Here is a 19,544-nt window from a genome sequence, read left to right on the forward strand (position 1 = left end):
GACCCGAGGGGGCCGGCGGCGACAAGACCACGGACAGAGGCCGAACCACCCCACACCCAGGCAGGCCGCAGAGGCCCAGGGTCTCCGCACCCAGAGCCCGCCAGCGCCCAAGGGCAGGGCCAGCCCACCACGGGGGGAGCAGAGCCCCCCCAGACCGCCCACCAGGGAGGCACGGCCAGATACCCACCACCGTCACCCCCACCGCCCCCCAGAAGCCGACCGCACGCCCCCCAGCCCAGGGAGGGACAGGCGGAGGTCCACGTAGGGCCACCAGCCAAGGGGGCCCCCAGAGACAGAAGAGAGGCAGACCCCCGAGCCGGTCCAGACCCCCCAGGTAGAGGCAGGGCCAATGGTCCAAGGACCCGCCGCGCCCAACCCCGCGGTGCCCCGGAGAGGGGTCCCCCAACATCCAGGAGCATCTGCGCCCGCCGACGACCCCCGCCGGGTAGGCAGACTGCCGCCCACCACCGTACCTTCAGGGAGGTGCGTCATGATGAGCCACAACCATGCCTCCCGGACACCCCCCAGACCGAGCGCAGGGGACCCGATCCCCCACGTCCAGCGACGCCTCATGGCCACCACTGCTGCCCCCACCCAGACCGCCAGTCCCCACACGGCCAGGGGGTGGGCAGGAATCGAGCGCTCAGGAGTGCACCCACGACCACCCCCCCCACCCCAGCCCACCGGTGATTGATTTGGAGGTGTGTGCATGTGTGTGGTGTGTGATACGATGTATGTTGGTATCTGGGGTGTAGTTAAAATGGCGGAGGGAGATGTGGCACGGGCGTCCCACTGTTGGCAGACAGTGGGGCCGTCGACGTGTCTCTCGCCCACCAGGCCCTAATGTCTAACATGCGATAAAATTTGGGGAAGGGTGGCAGATCATCGGGGGAACGGAGAGTGGCCCCATCATGTGATGGTCCCACCCCCCGACTCCCCACCATCTCAGCCACACACCCCCCGGTGCCCTAGATGTGTGTGTTTAGATGTATCATCTGCGGTGGGGGGGGGCGTAGGGGGTGGGCAAGAGTGCCCCCCCAAGTAGGTTGCCAGCTTCCTGACTGGCAGGGCCATATGTCCCATTCCCACTCACCCCCGGCCAAGAAGGGAGCAACCCGTCCAGGCCAGGGACACGCCATGGCATCCCATGAGTGCCGCCGGGGCGGAGGACCAGATACCCCCACACCCGACCAGAAGGTAGGACCCCGGTGAGCACACCAGCCCCGACGAGGCAGGACCCACACCCAGGCCATCACGGCACTACTGACGGCAGCAATCCTCAGACCCCGGCCCCGCCCACAGCCCAGGAACAGTCCAGACCAGGCCCACGCTCCACCCCATCTCCCACCCCAAGGGTCCCCAAAGCAAGGCGCCCCCCCGCGTGCCCCCCACCATGCCCCCCCCAAGGGACGGAGGACGCACAAGTCCGCTCCAGAGCGCAGCAGGAGCACAGCAGCGTGTACCGCCCCGCCACCCCGGAGGGCAGAACCCAGGGAGGATCACCCCCCCCCCACTATGGGCCAACCCCACCCCCCAGCGCCCCGCAGGCCCCAGCGTACAGAGACCCAGACCCCCTACCCCCACCCGCAGTGCGGCGCCAGCCCAGCCCCAGCCCACGGCCCACCACCCCCAACCCCCACGGGCCCCCCAGGCCAAGGTGGCAGCCCCCCCACAAATCCACCCCGACCCCCGTAGGGCAGACCCACAGCCACCGAGGGACGGTAGACCCAGGGCCACCAACCCACACAGACCACCAGACATCCCCAGTCCCCCAGATGCACGGCCCGCAACACCACGGACCGACCAGGGAAGACACAGTCACCAACCCGCCCTAGGAAATATAATCAATTAGAGGTGTCCAGGTCAAATCAAATATAGGTAATTGTTTCTTTATGGAAGCAGACATTCTCTCCATAGAGATGTGATCTGAAATTAAATTTCTGTATTGGTTTAAACTTAAGTTTTTCTTGTTTTTCCAGTTCAAGAGGATAGTTTTCTTGGCGATGCTTAGGCTGTTGATTAATACGTGCGATTTTTCCATGTTTATATGTATTACGTTTAAATCACCCAGTATGCATAGCGTGGGGGAAGGTGGTATGGTGTATTCGAGACATGCTGAGAGGTCCTCGCATACCCTACACCAGAAGTTATACACCGGTGTGCATAGCCATATAGCATGCATGTAGTTATCTGCTGTGTTTTCGTTGCAGTTTGTGCAGATATTTGATTGTGAGAGCCCCATTCTGAACATCCTTTGTCCTGTGTAGTGTGTTCTGTGTAAGATTTTGTATTGTATTAGTTGTAGGTCTGGATTTTTTATCAATTTGAATGTGTTAGATGATATCTGTAACCAGAAATTTTCATCTAGGCTGATGGATAGGTCCGCCTCCCATTTTGTGGTTGGTAAAGAGATTATGCAATCATTTTTAGTCAATAGTGCATGTGTTTTAGACACCATTTTGGGAGACATAAGGTTTAGAAATTGTTTGATCATTGGAGGTAGTTCTAGATCCAATTTACTGGTTTTAAACCTCGTCTGGATTACAGATTTTATTTGTAGATAATCAAAGGACGTGTTGCTGTTAATGCCATATTGTTCCACTAAGTTATGGAATGGGATGAATTTGTTATCTTGAAGAATTTGTTCCAGGTGCCTTATACCTTTTTCTTGCCATGATTTGAGTTTTAGTGTTGTTTTATTCCGTAGTATGTCTGGATTATTCCAGATTGGGGTATATTTACATGGGATATGCGAGGACCCAGTGAGTTTGATAAATTCCCACCAGGCTGACAAGGAGGTATTTATATTTATGCTTTTAAAGCACTGATGCTGTTTAATGGTTTTGCTTATAAATGGTAGATCGGAGATTTTAATTTCATTACAGAGTGTTTGTTCGATGTCTAGCCACAGACTGTCCAGTGGTTTGGGTTGGAACCATTTTTGGACATAGTGAAGCCTATTTGCAAGAAAGTAGTTGTGGAAGTTTGGAAGTTCCAGACCACCATAGGCTTTTGCTTTTTGGAGTGTTTTTAAACTGATGCGAATTTTGTGGTGGCAGAGTCTAAGGATTTAAACCAGATTGGTGAGGGTTTAGTTGGAATCATTGAGAACAGGTAATTGATTTTTGGTAAGATCATCATTTTCATGGTGTTAACTCTTCCCATAAGTGATATAGGTAAGGAATTCCATCGTAGGAGGTCATCCTCTATTGATTTAAGTAGTGGGGTATAGTTTAATTGTGCTAGATCTGACAGCCTGGAGGAAAAATTTACACCCAAATATCTAATGTTTCCAGATTTCAGAGGACAGGATGGTGATGAATTGAAGTCATGGTTGCTGAACACGTAAACTCACGAAGAGAGTTTACGTCTCCTGCGTCGCTCCAGGATTTCTTTCGGGAACTGGTCGTTTACGCTGAAGTCCGTTCCTCGCAGCTCCCTGCCTCGGCTCTTGACCAACTCCTTTTGTTTGAACTGTTCGAATTTGACAACAATCGGACGTGGTCGCTGGCCTTCCTGTCGTCTCCCTCCTAGACGATGGGCCCGGTGGAATGGAATGTTTTTGACAGTGTCTGCCGGGAGTTTGAGTTGTTTTATAATGAAGTTCTTAACTGTCGCTTCTGCGTCGTCTTCGTTTTTTTCCGGGATCCCAGAGAAAACTAAATTGTCTCTCATGCTGCGTGCCTGTAGATCAGTAATTGAGTTCTTTATGTGAGTATTTTCTTCTCTGAGGCGCCTCGTTTCCTCAGTGAGCGTTTTAACCGACCCTTGAAGTGTGTTATTTTCTGCCGCGAGCTGGGATACCTGTTGCTGGCTGAACTCAAGAGACTCTCGCAGCGATTGGAATTCCTTGTGCAGAATCTCTACCAGAGAGAGTCGGCCATCAAAGGTGTCCAGCTTCGCGTTGATGGAGGTAAGAATCTCCGTGAAGTCGCTGTCAGCTGATGAGGCTGCTCCAGGTGAGTCCTCCGGGCGACTGCGTTTGGAGGAGGGGGTAACCGCTGGTTGTTTAGGTTTCCCCATTACGACTCGTTCAAAGTACTCGTCGATGTAGTCCTCCAGATCCTCCAGTCTCCCGTATTTGCCCTCTTCCCGTGCAGAAAAGGAGATGTGACTGACAAGTAGTTTTTTCCCTTATTTTTCCTTCTTGATAGTATACTGTGTGGCAATGTTTGGGCTAGACGCGCGCCGCCATGTTTTGGTTTGGTTGCACAATCTCGCGCAGTCTCGCGATACTACCACATCTCACTTCCCCATGATCAGTAAATTCTAAAGGTGGTGATGGTGGTATCTGTAAATAATATTGGTATTAGTCAATACTAAAGGAGGTGATTCTGGTATTGGTAGATAATATTGGTATCAGTCAATACTAAAGGTGGTGATACTGGTAGTGGTAGGTATTTAAGGTGGTAATACTGGTATCGGTCTACACTTATGGTGGCGAGTTTGATATCATTATATTGCTGTTGGTAGACACTAAATGTGTGGTATTGGTAGTGATAGATTTTTGGATGAGTACTTTCAAAAGGTGGTGATATTGATATCGGTAGTGGTAATCAGTATTGGTAGATCCTAAAATAAATTACATTAATAACGATAAATATCTATAATGGTGATATTAGTATTGGTAAAATATATCAGTATTGGTCAGTACTGTAGGTGGTGATATCGGTATCGGACTAGAAAAGTTCGATTGAACCAATCAATAATTATAACAATTTTTTCATTTGTGTGGTCTAAATACACTTGAAAGAAACAAAAACACTGCCACACACTTGATGCATAAAATAGTAAACCGTTTTATTTTTCTTTATTTTTTTTAAACCATGCCACTGAACACCGACGCATACAGAGTTTGTGCCTGAATCCACACTGAGAAAAACACTTCCACACACACTGTGTTACAAAGCTGTAATGAAGAGGGATTTTTTTTTCTTTTTACTGCACACATGGCAAGAAGAACAACCCTGATTGGACACCAGGTCGAGCTTTGATCTGGCCCTGAGGTAGACACACATTGACATAATCTAAACAATGCTAATCACATCCGTCTAGGACACATCAAATAAAAAGGACATCTGCATCATCACAACATAGAAAGATCAAAGAAAAGGAAAAAACAAAAAACCCAAACAAACAAAAGTGCTCTATTTCTTTTGGTCCACCGAGGAAATCCATTAATAGTGCATGTTCATGTAGAATAGATACAGCGAGTGTGTGTTTTCATGGCACTGAGTGTTGGTGGCTACTTAAGACAGCGGCGTTTTGCGGCCACACTGCGCCAAACATTTTGCTGTACACACTGCGGTTTTTTTCGTCCAAAGATCTCAGTCCATTTTCACTTTGAAGGAAAACAATTTTGAGACAAACGCGAGAACTTTCACATCCAGGATTGTTTCAGGAAGAGCATCGGGCCACAATGTTGCCGCCGCTGCTTCCGGGTTTTGCGATGTTTTTTTTGGACAAAGTGAGGATCTACAATGGCAGTCTAACCTTTTTTTTTTTAGTTAAGTAACAATAAACAAACACCCAGGAACGACGAGCAACAGCACAGACCCGCGTACTTCAAGCACATTGACGCTCCACTTATAAAAGAGGCACGAGGGAGAGGGACCTTAAATCGGACACTTATAAAACACACACTGTTTTTAGATGTTTTTTTTCTTTTCTCAAATCATACCAAAAAATGTAAACAAATAGCAAATTACCGTAATACAAAAATACAACATGTTCAAATCTATAAAGGCCTGTGCTATAGGCTCACATCAGGGAATATACAGTAACATACAGTGACAGTTTGTACATTACAGCTACACTAACGACTGACAATAACCTGCTCGTTGTGACTCAACATCAGAATTTTCTCTTTTTGTAAAATAAAAAAAATCTCTTCATGTTTTCTTTTTTTTAGAAAATTCTTGATTTTGTGGTTTTTATAAGACATCTATATTTAGATAATGGTTAAAAAACTACACATAAAAGCCGTGTTGAGGCGTCTTCTTTTTAAAACACACTGTTTGACCATTTAAAATATGATTTATTTTTTCATTTATTTGTTAGAAAAATTAAAACTACTCGTGGATGAATGAGTTACTGTACTACTATATAGTAGTATAGGATGTCTATAGTATACTACTATAGACGTCATCCAAAAGAGACACTGCTTTTGTGTGTAAGTGACGTCAATTTTTTTGGTAACGAATGTAATAGCAAAACCCAAAACATTGCAAAACAAACTTGTGTTGTGATTCAAACAAACACACACACGCACATTAAAAAAACAAAAAAACACCCACTGCAAGAAAGACAAAGGCAATTAAAAGAGATCAAGCTTGTGAGGTCAAAATGTGGCAGCCATTCAAGTAAAAACATGCAGGAAGTGACGTTAACTCCAAAATAAAACGGCAGGAAAAATGAAATAAAAAGCAACATCTGAGAGGAAATCAGGAGGGAAAAATTGTCACAAAGTTCAGTCAAATCGAGTCTTGGTGGAATATTTTTAAACATCTACTGCACAATCAGAGAAGATGATGCTAATGCTTTTAGCGATCAATTCAAAGAGCTTCTGCTCACACGGAGACGTCGCAGCCACTGTGGCATTGATTCACAACCACAGTGGATCCAATAGAGAGTTATTATGTGTGTGTGTGTGTGTGTATGTATATGAGTATATGTATGTGTGTGTGTGTGTATATATATATATATATATATATATATATATATATACATATATATATATACACATACACATATATATATACACATACACATATATATATATATATATATAAATGGAGGTGTGTGTGTGTACTTGAGCTCACTCTTCATTGTCGATTACTGTATCTCAAACAACTGTGGTGTTTTTATATTTACTACGACTGTAAGCTAATACTATGTTCACGGCAGACGTGGCATGGATTTTTGTAACGTGGCAGGTTTGCGTACAAAGTCAATGCACGGATGTGAGTAGACGCAAATTTTGCATAAGTCGGGGCACCGCCAATTGTGCGAACTGTCCGGCAAAAGTTGAATTTGGATTTTACAGGAAGGTCAATCAGCACTGAGATTCTCCGGATGACTTCATGTATTTGCCAGCGAAACAAAAATGTAACAAAAACAAAAAGGAGAGGGCATGGAAAATGGTCGGCGAAAAGTCGGTGACGCCAACTGGCTAAAAATGCAGTGATCCTGTGGTGCGGAAATTTCGTGTTTGGCGTGAACGCAGCATTAGGCCGTCACGTTTTCCAAATATCAACTTCGAGAAAAAAGTACATGATGTGCAATTCCTGTGAAGACATTTTAACATTTGAGTCAGCAGATTTGTTCGCTTACTTTGCGATCTATGGTGTAGAACTGGAAATGTTACCAATTGACTCTTACGATTTTTTTTTTTTTAGATGCTATGTTGTCGTGATTGTCCTCCGATTTCACAGCAAAACAACAAAACTGTAGCTACCTGATCTGTATCGGGCGGAAACCCGATTTGTGCTACACGTGTGCGACAGCGCGGCTACTTCCTGGGCTGACAGTACCCTCTGCTGGACCACATGGAAATCACTTCAGATATTTTGAACGCATGTCCGAATTTCGGATAAAAGAGTGACGGCTCTTTTGTAAACTTTTAAGTTTTATCACTTATTAGTAAAGATAACCAAATTGATAATGTGGGAAATCATTATTGGCAGATCTTTTGTGTACACAAATACTTCTATCATGTCTCTCAGCACTGCATTTTTGTTCAGTTTTCAAGACATTTTTTTTAAACTCTTAAAGGTCCAGTGTGTAACATTAAGAAACTGAATATACTACACATAAAATAAATGTTATGTTACAGTCGTGCTAATGTGTACAGTAAATCTGGATATAGGAATTGGATACATTTTGAGTTTACAAATTAATTTTTACATTCTGGACCCTACAATCAAACTAGCTCAGTGTTTTGATTCTTAAATATCCAGTGTTTAACATTACGGAGGTTTTCTTAACTAATGCCAAATAAACCACCCATAAGAATGTTCTATGAAGTGTAGAATTGGTTTTCAAAGCCTTAAAATAACTTGTGCACGTAATTTCGGCTACTTGAGATTTGCAACCAGGCTCCAGACGATACCAGCTATCAATCTCACATGTGCTGTACTAAAATAATAACGAAATTTGCTAAATTGACACTGTTGCCCCCCTAGTGGCCATCAGGAGGAACCCTAAGAATACTACTTCCTTTTTTTTTAAATTTACATTTTCTCTGGTCAGAGTGTGACTTATTTTGAACCAGAATTTTTACCTGGCAAATAAAGAAGACGGCGTCCTCTCTGGTATGTGGAGGCCACCATAATTCCCCGACAATCTTGGGGAACAGTAGGAGTGAGAGGACTCGTCGTCTACTTGTTTCTCACCATTAGACGTCACTAATTCTTACACACTGGACCTTTTTAAAGAAACATTAGCTTTTTTACCCAACTCTCTCTCTGTGTCTATGTGTGTGTGTGTGTGTGTGTGTGCGTGTGCGTGCGTGAGGTCCAAGTCCTGCTTAGACGTAGCAGACGTACAGGTAAGTCTTTTCTATCCTCCAGTCAGCCGGGACGTCCTCGGGCTTGTGGCCCTTCATGTGCTTCTGCATGGCGGCAAGGCTCGGGCAGAAGTCCTGGCAGATGGTGCACTGGTATGGAGACGCTCCGTTGTGCGTGCGCAGGTGTTTGATCATGGCCGAGTAATCTCTGGACCGCTGGTGACACAGCTTACACTCAAATGGCTTCTCACCTGGAAAAAAAGCAATAAAGCTTTAACCTTGTTGACCTGATGAAACTAGATTCATGTGAGAGTATGTGTGCTATAGGATTAGACCTGTATTGGTTTACCTTTAGTTTGACATTAAATATTGATAATATAAGTTCATCATCCTCCCCAAACGTGACGCCTCACTGACCTACAGTATATGAGACACCTAATTGAACAGTGTTTGGCTCAGGACACATTTTTCTGTCTTCTCTGAGCATGTTGACCAAACCAAATGTGACCCCTGGACAAATACTCCACATCTTGTGGTTCATGGTTAAGACTGGAACTTAATCGACTGGAAACGATTAATTGATTATTTGTTAACAAATTAATTGTTAACTATGACTAGTTAAAGTTTCTCAGATTTTTCTGTTTCTTTGCTCCATATAACAAAAGCAATAGTTAAAACTGAATTAATTTTGGTTTGTGGACTAAACAGATTTGAGAACATCATTATTTCCAGGTTTGACAAACATTTTCTGGACCAAAGGAGAAACACGATTCTCAACGTTTTTTGACGTTTTGTGGACCAAACGATAAGCAACACATTGATCAATTATTAAAAAAGTTGCAGCTTTAAATGATTCTGTGATTATCAAGATATAGCAGTACATCACATTATCTGTCTGACTGAAGAAAACGAAACTCCCGTGAAAAGTTCATAGTGCAGGATTTCTCTATTTATCCTTTTCTTATTATAACATAAGAAATTGTTAAAACTGAATCATTTTGGTTTGTGGACAAAACGGGACATTAGAGCACATCATTTTTTAACATTATTGACATTTTATGAACCGAGCGATGAGTTAAGTGAGAAAATAAACAACAGATTAATCGATTATGAAAATGATCCTAGTTGAAACATTTTGTTGAGACAGAGTCAAATATTAACTCCAGTGCATGAGAGCGAGTGAAGGTAGTGCAGGGTTCACAGCTTTTTGAGATGCATTCAAAGACCCTGGTAAATTTCATCACTTCTTCAAATACACATGAAGTCCACTCACTAAATACTTGCTACTGCTGCCACCTTGTGGTCATAGATGCACCTCATATTAGGTAGTAATTGGAGTAGAAAGAATTTTATAAATCAGGCGTAATTTCTGACTTTGGTTCACATAGAAAAAAAGTACTTGAAAAGCAGTTTATTTCTACTCAAAGATGTGAAAACGGGTCAAAGAACATCTATAATTAGTTTTTTAAGAGACATTTCTTAATATGCTGGACACGGTTGTTGTGTCTAATAAATTTCACTCCGACCCGAGCGCTTTCATCTCCACATTAATGTACAGCGTGTGAATATTGACAGCAGCAGGTGCTTTTTCAGTCAAAATAAAAACCACAGTTGGCCTTTTTTTCCTGAGCCTGTCGATGTAATCCAGTGCAACAGTGGAGGCTCTTTGATGTCTTATTGATAATTTACGAACAACCATGAAGACGCACCAGACAGACTTTGGCTGTAAAGACGAGCATTTTCCTTTTTTTTGGTATGATTAAGTCATTGTTTGGATTTTGAAGTTTTCTAAAGTCAAGATGAGTAATATTTGTTTTCTTTCCCCTCTTTAAATTGTAAAATATGAAACCAGGGCTTGACAGTAACACACTATTAACAATATAAGACTGTAATGATTAGTGCAATGATCATAATTTACAAAAAATAATGAATGTAAAGAAATTTTTTTCCCCGAGAGGCTCACTTATAAATGTTGAATTCCGTAAAAGGATTCCACGTTTTAATTGCATTTACTACAGTAATATTGTAATATAATGAGTCATTTAACTTACTACATTTAGCAAGTGATCAGTTCTTTAAAATGATATATTTTAAGCCTCTTTCTCATTAAGGTATAACTAGACTTTTGAACCCAGCTGAGTCTGAATGCATTTCCAGTTTGTGGTGTTAGTTTTTATGATGTCAGGAATTCATGTGATCACAACGGGCGCTGCTGGATAGAAGTGCTGGAGCGGAATGGACTGCTTGTATCGGAGCACTTATATCAGAGATTTTAGAGGCAGTCTGATATAGTCCGATACTTGTTTTTTGGCTGATATCGAACCAATATCAATATTGGATCGGGACATCCCTATTGCCAAGTCACTAAAAGTTTAACTTTTATCCAAATGCTGATGATTTTGATGATCTATTTCATGATTTAATATTATACTTTATACATTATTATTGAAAATGCTGTATATAATTGCACATTGACCAGTAATGTTTAATAACTGGTTACTTTTTTGTTTGTTTAAATGTTATGAAACAGTAATATTTTTATCAGAGGAAAAAAGGGGAAATTGGCTAAAAATATAAGCCAAAAAAATTATAATAACTGGCACTTACTGCCCTTGGGGTTCCCCTGTTTTCTTAAAACTGGCATCAACCCATAAGCAGTCGACCGCCAATGCTGAGTCATTTGAACTTATGCTGACTCATTTTTAACCTCTAATGCTGAGTCATTTAACCTGAGTGAAGCACATTCCCACTGATCAAAAACACTCCCATTCTCATCTCTGTTCTCTGTATGAGTTAGTTAACATGGGTTCACTGCAGCAGGTGGATTATTCAGTTACTGAAACATTAACTGGCAAACTGTTTTTAAAGACATTACCAACTTGCCTCGCATTGTACTACTACCACAGAGCAGAAAACTTGTGTGAGTGTGTTTTGTAGTCCGGACTCTCACCTGTGTGTACGCGGTAGTGCGTCTCCAGCTGGTGTTTGAGGCTGAACCTCTTGCCGCAGCCGTTGCACTCGTAAGGCTTCTCTCCCGTGTGGATGCGTTTGTGTCCTCGCAGCGTGCCGTCGTCTCTGAAGCAGCTCCCGCAGAATTCACACTCAAACGGGTGATCGCCTGAAAACAACAACAGAACCGGCCCGATATCGTGAGGCTAAAATGAACAAAAACATGTACATTTCTAGCAAAAATGCTTTTCAAATATTCAATAGTATCATTTGTCACAACATTCAAATATTCCCAACCTTCAGGTGAGCTAATGTAATGCAGGGTTTAAAGCATGTTGAGCTAACGGGGTAAATATAGTTTTTTAAGAGCGTTTTATGAGATTTTATTTTCCGTATGTCACACATTTGTCTAAAAATAGTCTTCATAACAAGTTGGTGATTTCACGTGTGAAGTTAACATTGAAGCTGTAATTTAGCTCCTTATGATTTACGCGATCCGGATTGAGCAATAAAAATGGAATCAATTGTTAAACACTTGAGAAATCTTGAGGAACTTGTTATGATTTGTGTGAAATTAAGTTTTCTTTTGAAGTTGGAAGACTTTTTAAAAAACAATACATTTACTAAATGAGTTTATTTTTACAAGATGGGGTAGTTTAGATAAATAGTTGAGTAGATGATGAAGATAAGATGTTTTGGCCCAAAATTGTGATTGCTTCAACTCCTGATTTTTAAAAATCTTTCTACTCCAGTCACCTGTTACCTGACTTGAGGTACATCTATGACCACAAGGTGGCAGTAACTTTATTTAATTTAGCTAGTGGACTTCATGTGTATTTGAAGAAGTGATGAAATTTACCAGGGTCTTTGAATGCATCTCAAAAAGCTGCTCCCTGCTTCTTCTTTGAATTTACATATACTAAAAGTTAATTTACCGACATTACTTTCCAAACTTGGTTATCCATTACAACAGCAGTGTTTTATTTAGTTAATTGTAAATTCTAGCAATATAATCTCTATCGGGTCATATTTTTTTCCAAATAAAGGCTCTGAATTCTGCATTAAACAGTAGTTTATTTGTGGAGATATATAGAAATAATAATAGATACTCAAGTAGATTGCTATGTTCCTTCACCTCCCCTCTCAACTCAGGAAGCAACTTCACAAACCCTGACATAGGATTCCAAGATGGCTGCCACTCAAAATAATAGTAAAAAAAAAAACACACTGCTACTGTCACTGGTCATTGTACGGCTGCAACTTTATTCATTATTATATTATTGGTAATTTTTTCCAATGAATCCAGTAATCGTTAGTCCATAAAATATCAGACATGTTGCTGCACTTTGGAGTTCCGCCTTTTCCTACCATCTATTTTATTTTATTTAACATTTACATTTGGACATCGTCCACGTCTGAATCGAGATGCTTTTAAGAATCGCCAGTTTTCCCCCCACCTCTACAAGGACAGCGGTGCGTGTTTATCTGCCGTAGGTCAAGTCGTCTTGCGGCACTTTGTGCGCATGCAAATGAAACCGGGGGTGGAATTAAGCGCTTTCAGACGTCACTGACGTGATGACACCAGGATTCTCCTCTTGGCCATGGTCTCTTAATAGCTAATAAAAGTCCAGCGGTCATGTGCCCGCTGTGTTCTCTATACTGTAGTTAATCCATTTCTCTCCTGCGCTGAGGGTTTGACTCATCTCCACTGACCTATGTGCCTCATTATCTCAGTGTCCACAGCAACAGCCAAGTCGGAGGATACACTGCTCTCCTCATTACAGACCCAATCTCCACAATCCCTCCCCCACCTCCACCACCTCCTCCGTCTCTCTCTTCCCCCAACTTTGCTACAGAGCAGATGACATTTACAAAATGCTACTTCTAAAGCAGAGTGGCATACAAACAAGATCCGCTGCCGCTGCCATGGCCAAAAACTCCCTTCACTTTCTGTCTCTTCACATCAATTATGTATTTCTGCTGTCTAGACACCGAGCCAAGCTGACAGCTGGGAGTGTTATTTAAGGTAAAGGAAGGGGGGGGGGGACATCTTTTCAGTAAATATCCCCGCGTCTCCTGCAGCACTAAGACTCACTTCCACTTTCACTTTTTCCCCACTACAATATTTATTTGTGGGTCTTTTTCTCTCTGCCGTCATTTTGGCTGAACCACACCGAAGTGACAGCCGAGGATTTGCCGGAGCCCACAGGCTTGGCCCGCAACCCGAAAATATAAAACGGGATGAAAATTGCCCAAAATATGCACCGGCCATAACGGTACAGTGCTGTCATCGCTGAGGTGAGTCATCGGAGAGAGAGAGAGAGAGGGGGGAGGAAACAAAGGAGGGCGGGAGAGGATGTACGTAACATCCACTCAAACCTCGGAGCCAGTAACCTGAGGAAATTAACCCAAATACAGAAATAAGTACCATCGTCTTTGTGTCTCCGTCTCTAGATGCGTTTGTATCATGTAGAGCTCGCCGATATCAAGATTTTTGATACAGTCACATCGTAATATAGCATTTGTGACGTATTGTTCTACTTTTAAAGGCTGTCGCAGAGCTGGTGTAGATGTTTTTGTCAGATAAATTAGATATAAACATAAAAAAATGTGTAACAAAACTCAACAGTTTGAGCAGAATTCCACCACATTTACAGGCAAATGCTTCGTTTCTTACACAAATGTTACACAAATACACCGGATATACACAACTGTGTGTAATACAGGCCATAGACTGCTTTAATTCAGACTTTACTGTATGTTTGGGGTTGATATATTGTATTTAACTTCACAGCGAGAAGCACAAACCTCTAAAAAGAAATTTTTTTCATGTAGAGACGGCTAAAATATTGACAATATTTTGTCAAAATTGTGACATGAGACAAGTTATGTTATATTTTAAACTACAGTATCATGAAATGGCATCATTCCTAGTTTTAAAGGCTGTCGCAGAGCCTATCAAATATTGTGATATAAAATGAGATACTGATTAAAAATACATTAAATCTCCATTTGAATCTCTTCCTCAACATTTAGCCAGATGATTTATTTATTTATAGCAGAATTCTTACACGTTTCTCTTCAAAAATACACCATAAATCTGAAATCTGAAGTTACCAACTGCACATTAAGTATATAATCTAAATCATGAACTGCTATAATCCAGGAATTACTGCAATCTTTTTATGATATTACAGTTTTTACAGTGTATCATCATTGTCCCATGAGACACACAAACAGAAAAAAGGGGCACACATTTCCTTTCCTGTGATTATTTCAAAATAAAGGTCTGGCTGCGTTCTTCTAGTTAAATGTTTGCAATAAATTATATTTATTAGAATCTCATCATTGTCTCATATGTTTCAGACTTTGAGCCGACTCTGGTTATGTCAATAGTCGACTTGAGATGATAACCTGTGAAGGCGTCGTGGGGTTGGATTAAACCACTTTGTGGGCTGTATCCGGGCCCCCGAGGGCCGTACATGTTTTGCATAAACAACGTCTTACCCGTGTGCGAGCGCAGGTGCCGTTTGAGGGTGGTGTGGCTGGGGAAGGGCCGCTCGCAGTGGCTACAGATGTAGCTGTGCATGCCCGCGTGGACCTCCATGTGCTGCTGCAGGGCCTTCTGGGTCTGGAAGCGCTTTGCACACAGCAGACAGAACACTGCCATGTCAGTCCCTGGAGAAAAGGTGCACAAGCAGACATAGACAGACGCAGTTATTTCAGTACACAGACACAGACACAGGCTTAAGTGGGGGAAACTGGGTCACTTCAACTTTGTGCGAGTCCTCCGAGGGGAAGAAGAAGAAGAAGAAGAAGAAGAGGAAAAAAAAAGCGTCTTTCAAAAGAAGCCTCCACCTAAACTAACTCCCCGAAAAGCCCAGAGGCACTTTTTCAACTCTGAGTCTTTATATACCGTCTATTTTAACACCATGAAATGTCATTGTTTTCTCGAAGAATCACACACACACACACACACACACACAATGCACAGCATGCCAATCACACAATCAATGGCTCCTTCCCGGTGTGTTAGATGTGTAATTATTCTCTTCATTCCCCATCAGGAGTCAGTCGGGCTCCAGCCTCTGTGTCTGTGCTCAAAGAGCGGCTGATGGTAGCTCCACCCTAAATGATGCCTGCGCCGTGTGCGCCTCTGTGTTGAATGTTAAGTAGTGATATCAAGCCATTAAAGGCAGGACTGCAGGAAAAAACACAATCCAGTTTAATCCTGTGTGTGACCTGGCATCTCTTTGGGGGCTGCTTTCCTGTTGCACAGAGTGTGGCGAGGAATACAGATATGCAGCCTGCTGCCGGTCGTGGGGGGAGTTTGAGTTAAAGAACATTAAATAAAATAGAAAAATATGGCCGCGTGAGGACGACGCACAGGCGTTCGTAGAGTCTGTGTTTGATCGCCAGGCCGCAGACGCCAGAGACCTCGAGGTCGACGACATGTTTTCACTCGTCAGTTGCAACTGGACGTCATTTTTTGCAACAAGAGTGTGAGGCTTTAATGTGAGATTATGAGCTCCTTATTCCGCTGTCTGCTCAGGTTTGCAGATCATTTACAACGCGAGCAGGTCCCCGTCGCTCCTGACTCGGATTCAATCAGACATCTCCAGCGGAGGATCATTAGTAAACAGAGGACTGTGCCAGCACTTCATTGGAATTCAAGTGGGGTTGCTGTGTCGCATTTAAAATGCAGTCTGATGAGGTCCACTAAATCAAATCATTTGTTACTGTTATTGAAGTGCCTTGAGGCAACTGGCAATTAAATTGGAATTAACGCAGGGAAAAAGGGGGGGGATACAGCACACTCATACTAAAGAGGGAAGACACTCTGGTTTTTTAGGTTCAATCAAGTTTAGCAGACGTTCAGGAGCAGAGAGACAAAAATCACAAACGGCCTCTGTGTGGTGTTTACTAATCCACGAGTCAAAGTCCAGATCAAAGACACACTTTTTTTTTAAAAGTTTTAACGCATGGTTCTCAAACTGTGGTGCATGTACCGTATGTGGTACGCAAGCTTCCTCTGGTGGTACTTCATCAGAAATACTGTTCTTCTGTTATTAGTATTAAGGGTGTTATATCGTCGTCCTTTCTCGCATTTTACAGGCCGTGAGTCGGCCGTGTGATTTCGTGTCATTAAGAGGTGCAAAATTGTGACTTTTATATTTTTCAGGTCGTAGTCGTGATTTTTCCCTGAGCTTCCTTTACCGACAAATTCGCCGTGAACCACCGTTGTTGTCTACATGTACAGGCTAGCAGGGCCAGGAATTGTACCCCAACCTTCCAAAAAAGTTGAAAGACGACTCACCCTACCACTGAGCCACCATGGTACCACCTCAATCCTAACACATCATACATTTAAATTTAACCCTTAGAACGCAGAGCATTTCGGCTGCTTTTTTCTATTGCTATGTTTAAACGTACAGTATATACAGAGGCTATAAAAATATATAATATAGTGTGTAATATTCTTTTTTCCAGCACAGCCTTTAAACAATCTGATGAAATGTTCATTTTTACCAACTATATAAACACACCTGATCAAAAAGTACTCAAATGTTTGAAATTTGGAAATATGTCACAGTCCAAAGTTCGCTTGGCTCTTTTTTATGAACAAAAGGAAAAGAAAAGCGGTCTAATTTTGTGATTCCCGTACAGTTATCGTTACTATATATCACTGCTAAAAATGCGATATAAAATGAATCATAACTTTGACTCGACAACACATAAGACGGAAAAAAACAATTTTTTTAAAGCCTGAATATGTGACCTATACACACACACCACCAAATACAAGCCACGTGAGCACTAAGACAGTAAGGCCTTAGTGTGCTTACATCACAAACAAATGATAATTAAAAAATGAATTATCATGACATAAAACCAATGATCCTAGACTAAACTAAACAAGTTTGAAAATGACCGACCTATCTGTGCTAAAAGAGAGAAAAAAAGATTGAGAATCAAATCCAGGATTTGGGGAATCGTGACACCTCTAATAATTATCCATAAAAAAAATTCACAGATGCACAAAATCCACCTCTTTGAAATGATTTATCTTCTTTTTGAACTTATAGAAACACACACTCTCCCACACACACATACACAAAAATGGTCTCCAACAGAAGAAGAAGTGATGATTTGTAATCATTAACAGGATGAAAGACATTCTCTGATCCTAACAATCCTGCAGCAGGGAGCTGATCCTCTGGAATGAACTGCACCTGTTTCACAGGCTTTATCCTCTGGATTTTTTTCCTTTTTTCTTTTTTACACACAATGAGGATTCAGGTCCTCATTGACCAAAAGCCCATTAGTCATCAGCCACTCGCTCAAACTCCCACAATCCCCGTCTTTATGCTGTCGCCTAATGACCGAGGCTCCTTTTCTTAGCCACGTATCACAATATTTGAGTTCAAAACAAAAGATGACTCCTTTTTCTCGACGCCTCTGCTACCCCCCCACCCCCACCCCTGACCCCTCATCCACTCATCCGCTGACCAAACAGGAAATCCTTTCTTCACCAGCTGTACTTTCTGCCTGAGTCATCGCTAAACATCAGCAGTTCACTCATTCATCCTGCTGCACCAGCGCAGCCTGGATAATGATGCACCCATAAATGACATTAAAAGAAGTCCCTGCATGACCTGTGACGGTTCACTTTAACTTGTTCCTCTGGTGATGTTTGCTGCAGCCAGCAGGGGGAGAGCTTTCTGTTCCAATGTTGTGTTGAGCTGCAGGTGAAGCACAGCAGAGAGGCTTCAACCAGCTGAGCAACACATTATCTGTGTTGTAATGATGCTAAAGTGGCTTTAATTATCGTCTCTGCAATAACTATCACACACAGGTCAAACTCAAGCACTTTTAAAACCTTTTTCCTGAGCCTTACAGCTTTGATAGAGTACAGATTTATACAAATACATACTCATAATAATTATTTTAAATGTCAGTGGTGTTGCGATATTTGTATTTTGTAACAGCAGCAGGATGGAAAAACAAGTATGACGTGTGTCTATAAGTAGATTTACAGAGTGAGTGTTTATTTTACAACCTGTTTTCATGAGCAAACCACTCATAACTCAAAGTCACAACAGTTTGTTGTGAAATCAAGACGGTAAGAATAAAAAAACTGAAATAGAATGACTGTTTTCAAACACAGTTCCATAATAAACCGTTCAAACACTTTCAAGGATTTCAAGCACCTGTACAGACTCTGTTTATGATAATGTACATAAAATAATGGTTGTTTTTCAGCACAGGCTCCAGGTTTTGTTCTGACTGAGATCGATGTGAGTAAGCTAACTTGGATCCATGACATTGGCTAGCTATAGAGCTATTAGATATATGCTAGCTTGGATGGATAGATGCTACCTTAATCGATGGCTATATATCTCTCTTAAATAAATGATAGCTAGATGGATAATCAGCTCGCTAAAATAAGATAAGATAAACCTAATTTATCCCTCAAAGGGGAAATTCACTTTTTACAGCAGCACAGGCTAGTTAGCTAACTTAAATAAATGATAGCGAAATGGCTATTAGCTAGCTTAAATACAGTAAACGATTGATTGATGGTTAGACAGCTAGTTTAAATAAATAATTTATAGAAGGCTAGTTAGCTAGCTAAAATAAATGATAGGTAGATAGATGGCTTATTAGCTAGCTTAAATGATACATAAAAGGCTAATTAGCCAGTTCAAATACAATAAATGATTAATAGATGGTTAGCTAGATTAAATAAACTATCTCTAGTTTGCTAGTTAGCTAACTTAAATAAATGATAGTGAAATGGCTATTGGCTAACTTAACTACAGTAAACAATTGATAGATGCTAGTAAGCGAGCTTAAATAATAGATGGATGGTTAGTTGACTATCTTTGATTCATCCAGATAAATGCTAATTAGCTAGCATAGATAGATAGATAGATCTAGTTCATTGTTCACTAAACTGAAATGTTTTTTGTGTTACAGCAGGGTTTTAGGCAACTCTTAAAAGAAAGAAAAAATATGTAATCAAATATTAAATATAAACAGCTGTACAAATAGAAAATGTGGAAATAAAATAGAGAATATTAAAGTG

General features: G+C 41.8%; 1 protein-coding gene across 1 annotated transcript in view; it reads right to left on the bottom strand.

Annotated features, from left to right (window-relative positions):
- Positions 1 to 8,230: 8,230 nt before the first annotated feature.
- LOC122773053 (zinc finger and BTB domain-containing protein 16-A-like) overlaps positions 8,231 to 19,544 on the bottom strand; it is a 34,278-nt gene continuing 22,964 nt past the window's right edge. The window contains exons 5-7 of the mRNA XM_044031434.1: positions 14,963 to 15,133; positions 11,457 to 11,624; positions 8,231 to 8,757 (exon numbers count right to left, since the gene is read on the bottom strand). Coding sequence (XP_043887369.1) covers positions 8,528 to 8,757; positions 11,457 to 11,624; positions 14,963 to 15,133 — 569 coding nt within the window. The 3' untranslated portion in view covers positions 8,231 to 8,527. The remainder of the gene's footprint in view (positions 8,758 to 11,456; positions 11,625 to 14,962; positions 15,134 to 19,544) is intronic.

The sequence above is a fragment of the Solea senegalensis genome, linkage group LG8 (genome assembly GCF_019176455.1).
Source record: "Solea senegalensis isolate Sse05_10M linkage group LG8, IFAPA_SoseM_1, whole genome shotgun sequence".
NCBI classification, from domain to species: domain Eukaryota; kingdom Metazoa; phylum Chordata; class Actinopteri; order Pleuronectiformes; family Soleidae; genus Solea; species Solea senegalensis.